The sequence below is a fragment of the Erinaceus europaeus genome, chromosome 13 (genome assembly GCF_950295315.1).
Source record: "Erinaceus europaeus chromosome 13, mEriEur2.1, whole genome shotgun sequence".
Classification (NCBI taxonomy): Eukaryota; Metazoa; Chordata; class Mammalia; order Eulipotyphla; family Erinaceidae; genus Erinaceus; species Erinaceus europaeus.
The window spans coordinates 42,438,462-42,454,363 of record NC_080174.1 but is presented as its reverse complement, the minus strand read 5'-3'; the positions used below and the strand labels follow the sequence as shown (position 1 = coordinate 42,454,363).

At 40.3% G+C, this 15,902-nt stretch overlaps 1 protein-coding gene across 3 annotated transcripts in view; it reads right to left on the bottom strand.

The window, feature by feature from the left end:
• The window catches only part of WDTC1 (WD and tetratricopeptide repeats 1), a 58,704-nt gene that overhangs the window by 35,679 nt on the left and 7,123 nt on the right, over window positions 1–15,902 (bottom strand). Inside the window, exons 2-4 of one of the 3 annotated variants that reach the window (XM_060205621.1) lie at window positions 12,564–12,685; window positions 5,409–5,560; window positions 3,030–3,113 (exon numbers count right to left, since the gene is read on the bottom strand). The exons of 1 other annotated variant lie outside the window; for it this stretch is intronic. In XM_060205621.1, the coding sequence (XP_060061604.1) occupies window positions 3,030–3,113; window positions 5,409–5,456 (132 nt within the window). In that variant the 5' untranslated portion in view covers window positions 5,457–5,560; window positions 12,564–12,685. The remainder of the gene's footprint in view (window positions 1–3,029; window positions 3,114–5,408; window positions 5,561–12,563; window positions 12,686–15,902) is intronic. One more of the 3 variants, XM_016192296.2, reaches the window with a different exon arrangement.

The following is a 15,902-nucleotide window of genomic DNA, read 5'->3' as shown; positions in this document are numbered from 1 at the left end:
ATAAAATCTTTTTTAAAAAAGATATTTTCACACACACATATGGACATATATACATACAAATAGATTATGTCTCAATGACTTTTAAAATTTTTTAAAATTTTTATTTATTTATTTATTTATTTATTTATTTAATTTTTGACAAAGACAGAGAGGGAAAGAGAAAGAGACACCTGCAGCCCTGCTTTACACTTGCAAAGCTTTCCCCCTGCAGGTGGGGACTGGGGGCTTGAACCTGGGTCCTTTCGCATGGTAATGTGTGTGCTTAAACAGGTGCACCACCACCTGGCCCCTGTCTTAATGATTTTTCAACTCCCAGTTTAGTTAGTCAATCTCCTTATTCTCTCCTTACATGCTACCTCATGCCTTTACTTCCTTCCTTGGGATAGATACATCACCCCTAAGAATTCATGATTCTCTTGCAAGATTTAACTGGCAAAACACAGATGACCTTCTAGCTTCTCATATTGATATTTTCAACTTGCTCTTTCTCTACTGATTCTCTCTGTTTGGGATTAAGCATGTTCAAGTTTCTCTAATACAAAAAAAGTCTTGTGATCTTGGAGGTTCCCAATAGCTAGAACATTAGCCTTGCAAGCACAAAGTCCAGAGTTCAATCTTCAGCATTACACAAGCTCTCTTTCATGTTAATTTATAAAATAGGGGGCTAGGCAGTGGCACACTTGGGTAAGTGCACACATTACTATGCACAAGGACCAAGGTTTTAGCCCCCACTCCTTAACTGCAGGACGGACGTGACGCTTCATGATCGATGAAGCTGGTACTACAGGTATTGCTCTGTAGCTCTCCCTTTCCCTTCTCAATTCTGTCCTATAAAATTAAAAAACAAACAGAAAAGGCCACTGGGAGTAGTGGGTTCATAGTGGAGACTCTTTGCATAGCCATAATGCTATCTACCCACCTCCCCCCAATCCTCATGCAAGGTAACATGCGTGTTTAATCCGGTGCACCACTGCCCCACCGCCCTCTAATCCTTTAAATGGCTTTTATTTATTTATTTGTGAATTTTATTTATTGTGATAGGACAGAGACAATTTAGAGGAAAGGGGGACAGAGAGAGAAAGAGATAGAGAGACACCTACAGCATTGCTTCACTGCTCGTGAAGCTTTCCCTTTACAGGTGGGAAAAGCTTGAACCCAGGTCCCTGTGCACTGTAATGTGTACACTTAACCAGATGTGCCACCTCCTGGTCCCTAAATGTCTTTTAGATCACTAACTTTTCTTCAGCCAATATGTCACAATTTTAGTTCAGACAGTTCATCACTGAATTCTAAATCACTGCTACAACCTCTTAACTGGTCTAGCAGTATCCAGTTTACATCTGAGGCATCTGCATTTTGAAACCAAGAATTTTTTGACAGCTTAATTCTGGTCACACTGCTCACACTATAAAAACCATTTCATGACTCTGCCATTAGGACAAAATCCATAGTTTTCAAGATGGCCTTTTTATGACCATCCTTCTCACACTTACCTCTCTAACCTCATCTATCATGCTTCGCACTTGCCTTCTGTGATCACTTGACCCGAGCAGCCTCTACTCTTACCCATTTCACTGATGTGCTTTCTCAGTCTACAATACTGCAGTCTCGCCCATATGTGATTTCACTGCTCCTGGCAGACAGTGAAGTGAGAGAAAGACTAACACCACAACAGCAGAGCTTTATGCCAGGACTGATACCTTCCATGTGGTATCAGGGCTTGAACTTGGGACGCTCATAGAAGGCAGATGTACTACTCAGTAAGATATTTCTCTGGCCCCTCGAGTACTTTTTATCTCCCTATCTTCCCCAAATTTGATCCTCTCATCCATCTTTTTTAAATTAGTGATTTAATATTGATTTATAAGATTATAAGATAATAGGGGTGTAATTCTTTTAAAAATTAAAAAAAAATATTTATTCCCTTTTGTTGCCCTTGTTTTTTTATTGTTGTAGTTATTATTATTGTTGTTATTGATGTCGTTGTTGTTGTACAGGACAGAGAGAAATGGAGAGAGGAGGGGAAGACAGAGAGGGGGGAGAGAAAGATAGACACCTGCAGACCTGCTCGCAGCCTGTGAAGTGACTCCACTGCAGGTGGGTAGCTGGGGGCTTGAACCAGGATCCTTCAGCTGGCCCTTGCGCTTTGCGTGTTGTGCGCTTTGCGTGTTGTGCACTTAACCCACTGCTCTCCCGCCCGACTCCCAATAGGGGTATAATTCTACATCATTCCTACCACCAGAGTTCTGTGTTTCCATCTCCTCCCATCCATCTTTCAGATATCAACCTACACCATTTCTCTTGGTAAACTGAGATTTTTTTTTGAGGGGGGGGGTTGCAGGGGGCACATTGTGGTTACACTCATTTATGAAATTTCAGGCACATTTGGTTGAGTGCACACATTATCATGAGCAAGCACCCAGGTTCAAGCCCCACCTCCTCACCTGCAGGGGTGATGCTTTTCTTTAAAGAAGATCTGCAGGTATCACCTATCAGTGGAGTCCTGTCCTGTCCTATCCTATCCTATCATCTCATCCTATCCTATCATCTCATCCTATCCTATCATCTCATCCTATCCTATCCTATCATCTCATCCTATCCTATTCTATCATCTCATCCTATCCTATCCCCCTCCCTTGACTTTTCTCTGTCCAGTTAAATAAAAATAGAAAGCAAAAAGAATGGTCACCAGAATTGAAAGTTCCATAGTGCTAGAACCAAGCCCCATAGATAACCCTGGCAGCAATTTATCTAAATTTCTGTACAAAAGTAAGATAAGTCAACATGTAAAGTAAAACCAGTGGTGTACAATTCAACAAACTTTTTTTCTAGTACTAAGCAAAATAATATGACCTAAAAATAATTTCTGTATGTCAATAATGAATCCTAATTCAGATTTACCTAGCAAAACTGTTAGAAAGGAGAGCTAACAGGTATGACCTGCATAGAAAAGCTTGTTTATGCCTTGAATGACACAAAAGCATTCTCTGTAGGCAAGGAGTGGAGAGTCTGCATACTAGGTCTCTTACCTGCAGCTCTGCTTCGAGGCCCAGTCGCCTGATGAAGGGGTCAGTGACATGGTAGCGCCGCTCAAAGCTCAGGGCGCCCCGCTCCTGGAGGACAGAAAAAGATTTAGAGCTTCACTGATTCAACTCAACAAGATTTGTTATATCCCTGTTAGTGTATATACAGCACTGTGCACTGCAGAAGTCAGAAAAGATAACTAAGAAACTGGAAAAAAAAAAAACTGGTCTGTAGGAGCTTATATACTATTTGGCCAAGATAGATAATACTAAGAGAAAGTATATGATTAATCACTGAGTTGTTGGACTTCAGAAAAAAAAAAAAAAGTAGGTGGGGGGGCTGGTGCAGTGGTTAAAGTGCTGGACTCTCAAGCATGAGGTCCAGAGTTCAGACCCTGGCATGGCATGTGCCAGAGCAAAGTTCTACACTTGATCTTAGCCAAAAGGCCGAGAAGCGATGAGCAAAGTTCCGGGTCCTCTTCCTCCTATCCCCACGAATGAATGAATGAATGAATGAATGAATGAATGAATGAATGAAAGTATTCATAAGAATGAAACAATGCTAAGAAAAAAAAGTAGATAAAAAATTGAAAATAGGGAGTTGGACGGTAGTGCAGAGGGTTAAGCACGCATGGAGCAAAGCGCAAGGATGGGATTAAGGATCCCGGTTTGAGCCCCCGGCTCCCCACCTGCAGGGCAATCGTTTCACCGGCGGTGAAGCAGGTCTGCAGGTGTCTATCTTTCTCTCTCCCTCTGTCTTCCCCTCCTCTCTCCATTTCTTTGTCCTATCCAACAACAACGACATCAATAACTACAACAATAAAAAAAAAAACAAGGGCAACAAAAGGGAATAAATAAATAAATAATTAAAAAATTGAAAATAAATAGGAATATTTCCATCTTAAGGTTGGAGAGTATGGGAAAAATTAATAACCTGCATGGTCCCTCCAACTCTGATTCTGTGCCACTAAGAAGCAATCCTTGCTTTGAGTGCTACCCAGTCTAGTGAAGACATAAAAACCTACAACTGGGCAAAGTTCCAAAAGGATTCTGGGAAAAATATAGGGAACATACAGACTATGAATCAAGTACATGGCTTATGTAAGAGGCACACAATCCTTCCAGAAAACAACCCAGCTATTTTAAGAACATTTTTAATTAAAAAAAAAAATTAGCACTTAACATTTTCAAAGAACTTTCTCATATTCCTTCAGATTTTCATTTCTTTTTTTTTTTTTTCTTTACAAAAGCACTGATCAGGGGAGTCAGGCGGTAGCGCAGCGGGTTAAGCGCACATGGCGCAAAGCGCAAGGACTGGCGTAGGGATCTCGGTTTGAGACCCAGGCTCCTCACCTGCAGGGGCGTCACTTCACAGGTGGTGAAGCAGGTCTCCCCCTCTGCCTTTCCCTCCTCTCTCCATTTCTCTCTGTCCTATCCAACAACAACAATCATAACTATAACAATAAAACAACAAGGACAACAAAAGGGAATAAATTAATTAATTTAAAAAAGGACTGATCAGCTCTGGCTTATGGTGGTGTGTGTGTGTGGGTTGAACCTGGGGCTTTGGAGCCTCAGGCATGACAATCTCTTTGCATAACCATTATGCTATCTACTCCTGCCCCAGATTTTATTTTCAAGATCAGTCTGCAGGCAAACAGGCATTTATCAACAGAAAACTAAGGCATAAGGGGGGAAAAGGAGGGTGGGAGGGTCATAACTAAGGTTTTGTACAGGTAGTTAATGAAGGCAATGGTGAGATTAAGCTCCTGCACCCAATTTACTATAAAGCACAGGATTTCTTCATTTAATTCAAATAAAATCTCTTGCATAAAACCCTTGTGCTTTTTTTTCTTTCTTTTATTGTAGGTAGTGAGGGTTTCCCTGACAAAGCCTACAGTACTTTGCTAAATAAACTTGAATGCCCTGTTATTCATGCATCTCACAGTATTGGAGTGTTTTCTATGTTAAAGTTGCAGAGGACAGGTGCAGGCTTTAGTAGTTAGTTACAAGTGTAATTTAGCAGCTAGAGCAACAGGAAGAAGCTACATTTTCTTCCATAGCATTTTCCCAATCCCAAACATGCATACACACCCCCACACACAGAGAAATGTGCACATACAGTTTACAACTCCTTTACCCATCTCCATTAACCCCAGTAGCCCAGGTACAAGGGCTTTGGACAGAGGAATCTCCGGAAATTCCATGTTCTTGGGTAAAGGAAGATGGGAGTCAAGAGACCTTGATTCTAGTCCTGGGTTTGTCCCTAATTAGCTATGGAATTCGAGGCAAGTCATCAACTCTAGACCTGTTTCTTCAATTATAAAATGAATCTGTGGGGAAGAAAGGACCTCATTCACTGGCTCATAAGTCTGAGCTGCTTACCTTGATCTGCCTACAGATGAGGTCTCTAGTTATGTTGACTTTTGCCATCTTCTCTTGGTGAGTTCAGCAGAAGAAAGGAAGCTATAGAAGGATTTTCAGGACCCTTGAGCATTCCAGCCAAGCCCAGGTCCACAAGACACACATTTAATAGCCTGGAGAAAAAATACCATAAGGTGACTCCAAGGTCCTGATTACACTCCTAAAGCAGTCTCCCAGTCACCCAGTGAATTGTCAACTGCTGTGACTTATGTCATAGTACATCAGCCCTGCTCCGTAGAACCTCTGGAATGGGTTACAGGAGGAGGAAGAAGGACACAGTGCCTCCCAGCTACAGGACTGAACACTGAAGGAGTCATGCATACTTCACCAGAAAATGGGGACTATGAATATCAAGTGAAATGGAAGTCTGTCCTGAAAGATAAGAACAAGACACGGAGTAAGAAAGATGTTTCATTTGCTTGATAGATACCCGTAGCAACTAATCTAAAACTTTTAAAACTGTACTTCAACTCTCTCTCTCCAGCTTAGGTCTTTCAAAAACTAAATCAAGAGGCCAGAATATGGGTCACCAAGGTAGAGCACACACCTTACTATGGCACCACATGAGACCACTGGGGAAGCTCCATGGTTGATAGAGTTGCTCTTCTCTCTGTCTGTATATCCCTCCCTCTCTCTAAAATAAAGAAAAAGTGAGGGCCAGGTGGTAGAGCAGTAGGTTGAGCACACATGGTGAGAAGTGCAAGGATAGGCATAAGGATCCTGGTTAGAGGCCCTGGGTCCCCACCTGCAGAACGGTTGCTTCACAAGTGAAGTGAAACAGGTCTGCAGGTGTCTATCTTTCTCTCCCCCCTCTGCCTTCCCCTCCTCTCTTGATTTCTCTCTGTCCTATCCAACAACAGCTATAACAACAATAATAATAGCAACAACAAAGGCAACAAAAAATGGGGAAAATGGCTGCCAGGAGCAGTGGGTTTGTAGTGTAGGCATCAAGCCCCCTTGATAACTTTGGAGGCAAAAAAAAAATTAATTAATTAAAAAAATAAAGAAAGAGTATAAAGTCGGGTTAGAGAGAGTGTTTAGTGAAACTGCACTTTAGTGAGGCTATGGATTCATTCCCCAATGCTGCATTTTAAAAAAAAACCTAAATCAATAACCTAGTTAAAACACTCAGCCCTTGAACAGATCCACTGGATCAAAGAGTAAAAAGGAAATACACAAGTATCATGTCTAAGATCCAATCAGATAAAGAAATCCTTTAATACCCTGATAGGTAGGCTTGAAATCTCTTGATCTCTTGAAGCAACCTATTTCTTTGATAAATATTGTGATGGACTTAATAATTTCATCTTATGGGATGCATTGGATCGACCTTCTCGTGGTGCATCCCGTGAGTACCCATTCATTGGGGAAACTGACGATCCTTCCTAGCCGACTGAATCCACATGGATCCCAGTCACTTTCAAAGCCAGCAACAAGCAACTCTTGACAGCTTTCAACCTGACCTGTTGACTGGCTACGGAAGAAGGGCAAACGCTAGAAGAAGAAGAATTTCATCTTATAATTTACTATCAGAAAACACAAAATACAATTTTTAAAACCTCCATACCCAAGAATATTTATCACAGATTTTGTCAAAGAAAAATAATTTAAACCAGTCAAGTTTCCAATGACAGAAGAGTAGCTATATATAATAATGTACAGCCATATGATATAATACAGACATTAGAAATGCTACTAATGAAGGGGGAATGCTTATATTGTATTATTATTATTTTTTACACACACACTCACACATATTCACACTCACACACACACACACAGACATACACACTTTTTTTTTTAACCAGAACACTGCTTAACTCTGGCTTATGGTAGTGCGGGAGATTGAATCTGTGACTTTGGAGCCTCAGGCACAAGAGTCTCTTCGCATAACCATTATGCTGTCTACCCTCCACCCACGTATATTGTATTAAATGTTTATATGTAACATGCTGCTTTTTCAATAAACACTATTATCACAACTGTCTTTAAAAAAGAAATATTAAAATAATTATATCCATTCTCAAGTAGTAGTATATCTATTTTTTGGTAAGTTTTCAAATATTTTCTATAGGCACATTCATTTTGCAATCTGAAAGAAAAATGTCAGAGGTAAAAATAAACTAGTAGGTTTTATTTTTGGTGCCAGAGTTTTGCACCTGTGTGATTCCATAGCTCCCAATGGATTTTTTTTTCCCTTTTTAATTTCACATACAGGCTGAGAGGGAACAACAGGCATGAGAGGCTGAGAGGACAGACATCACAACACCATCATTCATGAAGCTGCTCTGGTGTTGTGCATGGCACTCTCATGTCATGCCAGGGGCTCAAACCTGGGCCCTTTGCACTCTACCAGGTAAGCTATTTCCTGGCCCAAAACTAATGGATTTGTTGTTGTCACCAGAGCTTTACTACTCTGGATTGACTTTTTCAGATTAAAAGAGAGCATGAAAAACACTACAGCACTGAAGCATCCCCTAGTGCCACTATGGCACTGCCTAAGAACAATGAAAATGAGTGGAACTCTGTGGGTGGTGGAGCAATGCTGTGTGTGTGCGTGTGTGTGTGTGTGTGTGTGTGTGTGTGTGTGTGTGCGTGCGCGCGCAGGCGCGCATGAGAATTGGGGTGAGGGTGGTCTGGAAGGTGGTGCAGTGATAAAGCTTTGGACTCTCAAGCATGAGATCCTGAGTTCGATCCCTGGCAGCACATGCACCAGAGTGATATCTGGTTCTTTCTCTCTCCTCCTATCTTTCTCATTAATAAATATTTTTAAAAAATTTTTAAAAAGCATATTTAAAAAAAAAGAGAATTGGGGTGAGGTAAGGAAATAACTCAGCTGGCAGAGGGCAGAATTTACATGCCTGAGGTATACAGGCTGACCCCCAGCTCTGCATGAACCAGTGTTGCTCTAGTTTCTATCATGGAATAAATAAATACTGGGGAAAAAAATGGCTAAGGAAGTGGCTCAGTGGTAGAACACATATGAGAAACTGAAATAACTGACTTCAAGAATCCATCAGATATATAGCTGGGGAGATGTCTCAGTAGATAGAACACAGGACTTGCATGTGCTTGCCAGGCTTGATCCCCAGTATCATATACAGGGGAGTGGCACTCTAGTCTCCGTCTGTCTCTGAGTCTCTCCCTTGTGAACTCAATAAAAGAATTCATATGACAAAAAGGTCAATGCTTTGCCAGAAATTGTCAGACTAAAAATTCAGCAAATAACAAGCCAAACACCATCCTTTTCAATTGTCACTATTATAATCAGAGCTCCATGCAAAGACTCAAAAGGGCTGGGGAGACAGCATAAGACTTTTATATCTGAGGCTCTGAGGTCCCAAGTTCAATCCCCAGCACCACCATAAGTCTGAGCTAAGCAGTGCTCTGGTCTCTCTGTGTATCTTTCTCATTTAAATAAATAAAAAGGGACCAGGTGGCACACCTGGTTAAGTGCACACATAACAGTGCACAAGTACCTGGGTTCAAGCTGCATGGGGAAAGTTTCACGAGCAGTGAAGCAGGGGTGCACGTGACGCTCTGACTCTTTATCTTTCTCTCCCATCTCAATTTCTCTGTCTCTATCCAATAATAAGTAAATAAATAAATCATTTTAAAAGAGGTGTTTAAAAAATAAAAATATTTTTTAAACAAAAATTCAAAAAGAGCTAATTCAATAAAATAACCAAAATAAGTAGATAGGACAGCAAATTCAGAGGCTACACTTGGTTTAATCAATTAAGTCCTATTTGTACACAGTTATTCATATATAATTATATATATATATATATATATATTTTAAATCAACACCAGGGTTATCGCTGGGGCTTGATGCCTGTTTGACACATACATTGCTTTTGGTGGACATTTTCCCCTCCCTTCCTTCCTTCCTTCCTTTTCTTCTCCTTCTTTTATTTATTATTTATTTTCTATTTTGTTGCCCTTGTTTTATTGTTGTTGTTGTTGATGTTGTTGTTGGATAGGACAGTGAGCAATGGAGAAAGGAGGGGAAGACAAAGAGGGGGAGAGAAAGACAGACACCTGCTTGTGAAGCAATCCCCCTGCAGGTGGGGAGCCGGGGTCTCGAACCAGGATTCTTTTCATTTTTTAAAAAATATTTTTATATTTATTTATTTTCCCTTTTGTTGCCCTTGTTTTTCATTATTGTTGTAGTTATTATTGTTGTTATTGTACAGGACAGAGAGAAATGGAGAGAGGAGGAGAAGACAGAGAGGGGGAAAGAAAGATAGACACCTGCAGACCTGCTTCACCGCCTATGAAGGAAACTACCTTATAGGTGGGGAGCTGGGGGCTCGAACTAGGATCCTTACCCGGTCTTTGCATTTTGCGCCACGTGTGCTTAACTCGCTGTGCTACCGCCCGACCCCCTTCTTTTCTTTTTTATTGAGAAATTGAAAGGGGGAGGGAGAGTAAAAGATACCTGCAAACCTGCTGCACTGCTTGGGAAGCCTCCCCTTACAGGTGGGAGTAGGGGCCTGAAATAAGGTGTGCCACCAGCTGGCCCCCTTAAGACATCTTAAAAGAAAGCACAAGAATGGAAAAGGGGGAAATAAACTAAAAACATGGTAGTAGAGCAAGAAATACAACTTGGAAATCACTAATCAAAATGAGAGCTTTTTTGAAAAGGAAGAAAAAAGAAAAACGAGGACTTTAACAGTAAGTTTTAATGCATATTCTTCATTATAAGGATAGAACAAGCTATCTGAATATGCCCTTACTTTCACATTTCAACTTCTAATAACATTGAAGCTAATTTGATTTTAAGACACAAAGGTGCAATAAAAACTTTAGCTGGAGGCCGGGTGGTGGCGCACTTGGTTGAGTACACACATTACTATGTGCAAGGACCTGGGTTCGAGCCTCTGGTCCCCACCTGTAGGGGGAAATCTTTGCAAGTGGTAGAGCGTGATGCAGGTGTCTCTCTTTCTCTCTCCCTCTCTCTCTCCCTGCTCCCTCTCGATTTCTGGCTATCTCTAACCAATAAATAAAGATAACTAAAAAATAAATAAGTAAAAATAAATAAAAACTTTAGCTGGAATACAAATATTTAAGAAAAGTATCCGCTGTAATTTAGAACATTTCAGGATAGCTCTACAAAGAAGAGGAGGAAGAAGGAAGTCAATTTCTGGGAATCTTGAATAGGGAAAATACAAAAATACCTAGGGCACAGAGGAAAACACATGACTTAATGTTATGAAGAAAATATGAGCAGCTATGCAGATGCTCCTAACAGGTATTCTATTTCTGAAGCTCAAAAATGCCTAGTGTGTCACTATTTAACTCTATCCCTTCCACAAACTTTTAACTTAGACTACTGGGAGAACTTTCTTCCATGGCAGTTAGGAAGAAAATAAAATTCAATTAACAGCTCAATTTGGAGGAATTAATTTATACATGATGCAAACAGTGCCAGTAAAATAATAGCTTGAGGTTAACGAGCCATAAAACAAAGTACACCTGGTGAAGATTACTCATCTGGAACCTAGGGTTGAATAGTAAGATGTAAGCAAATAGGAGGAACCAACTATTTCCCATGTGCCAGTTCTTGTTTGGGCACTGAAAAAGGGAGCAGAAAGAGGAGCAGAGTTAAAATACAACTGGACTTGAATTCCATTCCTTTCATTATTTAACGTTTCTGAATTTGTTTCCCCATTTGTAAATTGGGAGTTGAAGCTACACTGATGAGTTGTTATATAGAATAAAATTCTGAAAAAAATATATGTATATATAGATGAAAGTACACAACAATATCTGTATTAGAGTAGAAGGTGTTCAGCAGACGTTAGTCAAACCTGAATTCTACTGAAAAAGATGTGAAAACTCTGGTTATCTATGCTCAGTGGCAGTACTACAATTTCTCCTTTCTTTTCTTTGCTAAAAGACAAAGCTTATATTGGCGATTCCATGGTAAGATAGTGGGACAGAGAGAGTAGAACGTTTTTTATCACCTCTGCTAGCAGCAAAATGCAAGTATAGGAGGGAAATGTAACTGTGCTTAAAAAGCTGCAACTGGGGCTGGGGATAATGGTTATTAAAATATACTTTTATGCCTGAGGCAGATATAAACATAGATATAGATATATAGATAGATATAGAATCAGCCCTTCGGGAAAACTACTGCAGTTTCCAACAGAGGAGAGGGGACACAGAACCCTGGTGGTGGGAGCTGTATGGAATTATATCTCTATTAGCTTACAATTCTGTAAATCAATATTAAATTACTAATAAAGTAAATAAATAAGATGTGAAATATATATACAATGAGGTAGCACTCAGCTATAAACTATGCTTTTGCCATTTGTGACAACATGGGTGTAGCTAAGCAAAATTGGTCACCCTGAGGAGAGGAAAAGAAATATCAGATTAGTTCACTCATGTGTGGTATGTAAAAAAAACAAACAAACAAAAAAAAACAGGGAGTAGGGCAGTGGCACAGCGGGTAAAGCATACGTGGCGCAAAGCGCCAAGGACCAGGATAAGGATCCCGGTATGAGCCCCCGGCTCCCCACCTGCAGGGGAGTCAATTCACAGGTGGTGAAGCAGGTCTGCAGGTGTCTTTTTCTCCCCCTCTCTGTCTTCCCCTCCTCTCTCCATTTCTCCCTGTCCTATCCAACAAAAATGACATCAATAACAACAATAATAACTACAGCCATAAAAAACAAGGGCAACAAAAGGGAATAAATAAATAATCTTTTTTTTTTTTTAAGTCAAAGCAATGGAACAATGCCAAGAGAAAACAAACCCTTGGATTCTGACCACAGAACTGAGGTTGTGAAAGGGGTAGGTGAGAGTGTGGAGGAGGTCCAAAGAACTATGGCGGAGGGATGATGGATGTGGTGTGGTAATATACACACCACATGAAACTCTACCTCTTTATAGGCTTATATACCAATACTACCTAAAAGAAATTTTAAGTCTTCCCTTAAAAGTTAAACACAGTAGACCAGGAGGTGGCTTGCAGTAGGGGTGGCTATAGTACCAGACTTAAAAGCAAGGGATCCCAAGTTTGATATGTGGCATCCCACGTGCCAGAGTGATGCTCTGGCTTCTCTATCATAAATAAGTAAGTAAATACTTTTCAAAAAGATAACTCACCTGAAGAGTGCCTGCTCTGTCATGCACACCACCAAGGTTGAACCAGGCCCCACACCACACTGTGGGAAGCTTCAGTGTTGTGCTGTCTTTCCCTCTCTTTCTCTCTATATGAAAACGTTGGCCTGAAGCAATGACAAAAAAAGTTAAGCAGAGTTATCATATGCCCCAGACTTTTACTCCAAAATATGTACCCAAGAGAAATAAAAACATGTGTCCATGAAAAAACTCACACATGAATATTCACAGACAAAACTCAGTGTTCATCCACAGGTAAATGTTCATCAATGGATAAAAATTAAATGTGTCAAATCCATCTAACAGAATATTATTCAGCCATAAAAAGGCTAAAGTACAAAGTTGCTACAACCTGAATGAAACTTGAAAACATGCTAAGTTAAAGAAGTTAGGTATAAAAGGCCACATGTTGTATGATTCCACTTACACAAAATGCCAAGAATTGGAAATGCTATTAGAGACAGAAAGTAGGTTGGGAAAACAGAACCCTCTGTAGGTCCCTATAGGACCTTGCCCTCAACTTGGATCAACAACGGTAGAGAATGTTCCGTCCCCTCCGAAAGGAGGCTGGACAACATACTCTATGCTACACCTGAGGAAGATGGGTCCTGATATTGGGGCAGCCTGGAATGTTCCTACTCATGACCACAGAATGTGAGCTTGGATCTACAGGGATGCAGAGGTCACATGGATCCTAAGCTGAATATGGGCCCCAGATCAGATCAAATCAATGGAGTTTACAGTCAACAATATTTATACACCTTTCCCATATTTGGGAGCTACTCTCTTCCCTGATCCGGCTTTCTAGTCTTTTTTCCAGCCATGACATCATCTCCCCAGACAATAACTTGGATCTACCTGCATATCAGATTTCAGGCTCAGGGAAAAAAAACAAAAACTACTATAGCCACAGGCCCTTTGGAATATAACTAAAATATGCCTACTAGCTATCTATAAAACAGAGACCACCCAACTCTTCATCTGAACTATTATAGCCTTTAGGTTCATGGTCAGTCAACAACTTGTTTGGCTTTATATGTTAACTCTCTTTTCAGCCACTAGATTCCAGATGCTTAGCATGATGCCAACCAGACTCTCCTGGATAGAAGACCCTACCAATGTGTCCTGGAGCCCCACTTTCCCAGAGCCCTGTCCCACTAGTGAAAGAGAGAGGCAGGGTGGGAGTATGGATCAACCTGTCAACGCCCATGTTCAGCAGGGAAGCAATTACAGAAGCCAGACTTTCCATCTTCTGCATCCCACAATGACCTTGGGTCCATACTCCCAGAGGGATAAAGAATAGAAAAGCTATCGGGGGAGGGGGTAGGATATGGAGTTCTGGTGATGGGAATTGTGTGGAGTTGTACCCCTCTTATCCTATGGTTTTTTTTTTTTTTCAATGTTTCCTTTTTATAAATAAACTAAAAAAAAAAAAAAAAGGAAAGCTATCGGGGGAGGGGAGGGGATATGGAGTTCTGGTAGTGGGAATTGTGTGGAGTTATACCCCTCTTATCCTATGGTTTTGTCAATGTTTCCTTTTTATAAAAAAAAAGAGAGAGAGAGAGAGAGAAAGTAGGTTGGAAACTGGCAAGATAGCTCACCTGGGAAAGGGCCTGCTTTATTACGCCTGTGATCCAGGCTTAAGCCTGGTCACCCAGGCATCTTTCCTACTGTCACTTTCTATCTGAAAAAGTTGGCCTCAAGTGGTGAAAACCTAGCAACAAAACAGAGTGGTGGCATGGGAGATAGCAGAGTGGTAAAGCTTTGGACTTGCTAATATGAGGTCCAAGGTTCAATTCAAGTACCACATATGCCAGAATGATGCTCTGATCTTTCTCTCTTCTCTTTATCTCATGAAATAAATTATAAGGAAAAAGAAAGGGGATTGGAGGTTGCTGAGAGTTGAGGAAGAAGATGAGGTGATGAAAGATAAAGGATATGGGTTTCTTTTGGAGGGTGTGATAAAAGTGTTCTGGAATTAGTGGTGATGGTTGTACAACTTTATGAAAATACTAAAAACCACAGAATCATACACATTAAAGGGTAGGTTTTATGTTATATGAATCTTCTTAATTATAAAGTAAAACTCCAAACTTTTCTTCTTTGATCTACCTTAAAATCACAACTAACTAGAATTCAGTTCTCTCCCTTTTCTTTATGCTCTATCTTCAACTGTAGTTAAGTTATTTATGTGGCTTCTCTTCCTTAAAAGACTAAAAGCATCCTGAGGGGTGGCTATTCATCACTTATTTGTTGATCCCCTTGACGTCTCCAAGGAATGATGTGGACTTAGCAAGTGACCATAAATACTTGAATGGATAACAGCTTTACTATGTAACATATATACAGTGTTTTATGCCTATCAAAGTACTTTTTTTTAAAAAAAAATCTGTACTTCACAACAATTCTATGAAGCTAGAAAGCTATTATCATATCCACTTAACAAGGGAGAACAGAAGCACAGGACTATATGGTATTAAGGAGGAAGCACTGGACTAGAACCTAGGGTATTGTGCCCTGGACCACGTTCTGCTTCTAACTGCCTGTATTACCCTGAATGAGGCATTTTATTCTCTCAACCTAATTTCCCATATGAGAAGTAGACTGAGGTAAGCCACAAACCCCCTCCCAATGTTGTTAGCCAATGATTCTATGGATACACTGCTAGAATACTCTACAGGAGAGTGGATATAGAAACCAAGTCATCTCTATTGTTTCCCCTGGTCAAGATGCCTCCCATTGCAGGCAGCTGCCTTTAGTCTAGGTGACAACTGAAGCCATTTCAACATTTTGAATTATGCAAAAGATGTATAAAAGTTTCCTTTCACTCCATGAGTAGTTTCCCTACAGGAGCAATTCTACAGAAAACAAAGGCATTTCCAATGCAGTAATGTCACTAGAACTAGCATAATACAAACTTAGACTGTAAAGACTGACAGAACTAAGAGGCAAATCCCAGTTGTCATTTACTTTCTGTGTGATAGCATTTCTAAACCCAAGTTTCCTGATCTGTAAAACAGGGGTGATAAAGGCCTCCCTGCACAGAGTGAAGAGGAATGAGAGTAAGGCATGTCAAATGCTTGCCAGTGAGCCTAGTAAATAATATTTAAGTGACATTCTAAGCATTTACAAGTGTTACCTGACAGATTCCTCATAACAACCCTAAGAAACAGGCACTATTATTATCCTCAATTTACAGATAAAGGCTCTGAGACACAGATAAATTAATCTGATCACTTATAGTTATTAAATGGACAAACTAGAGAATTTAACATCAAGACCCAGGCTGTTGGACACTAGAAAAAGTTATTATCTTTAATGAGG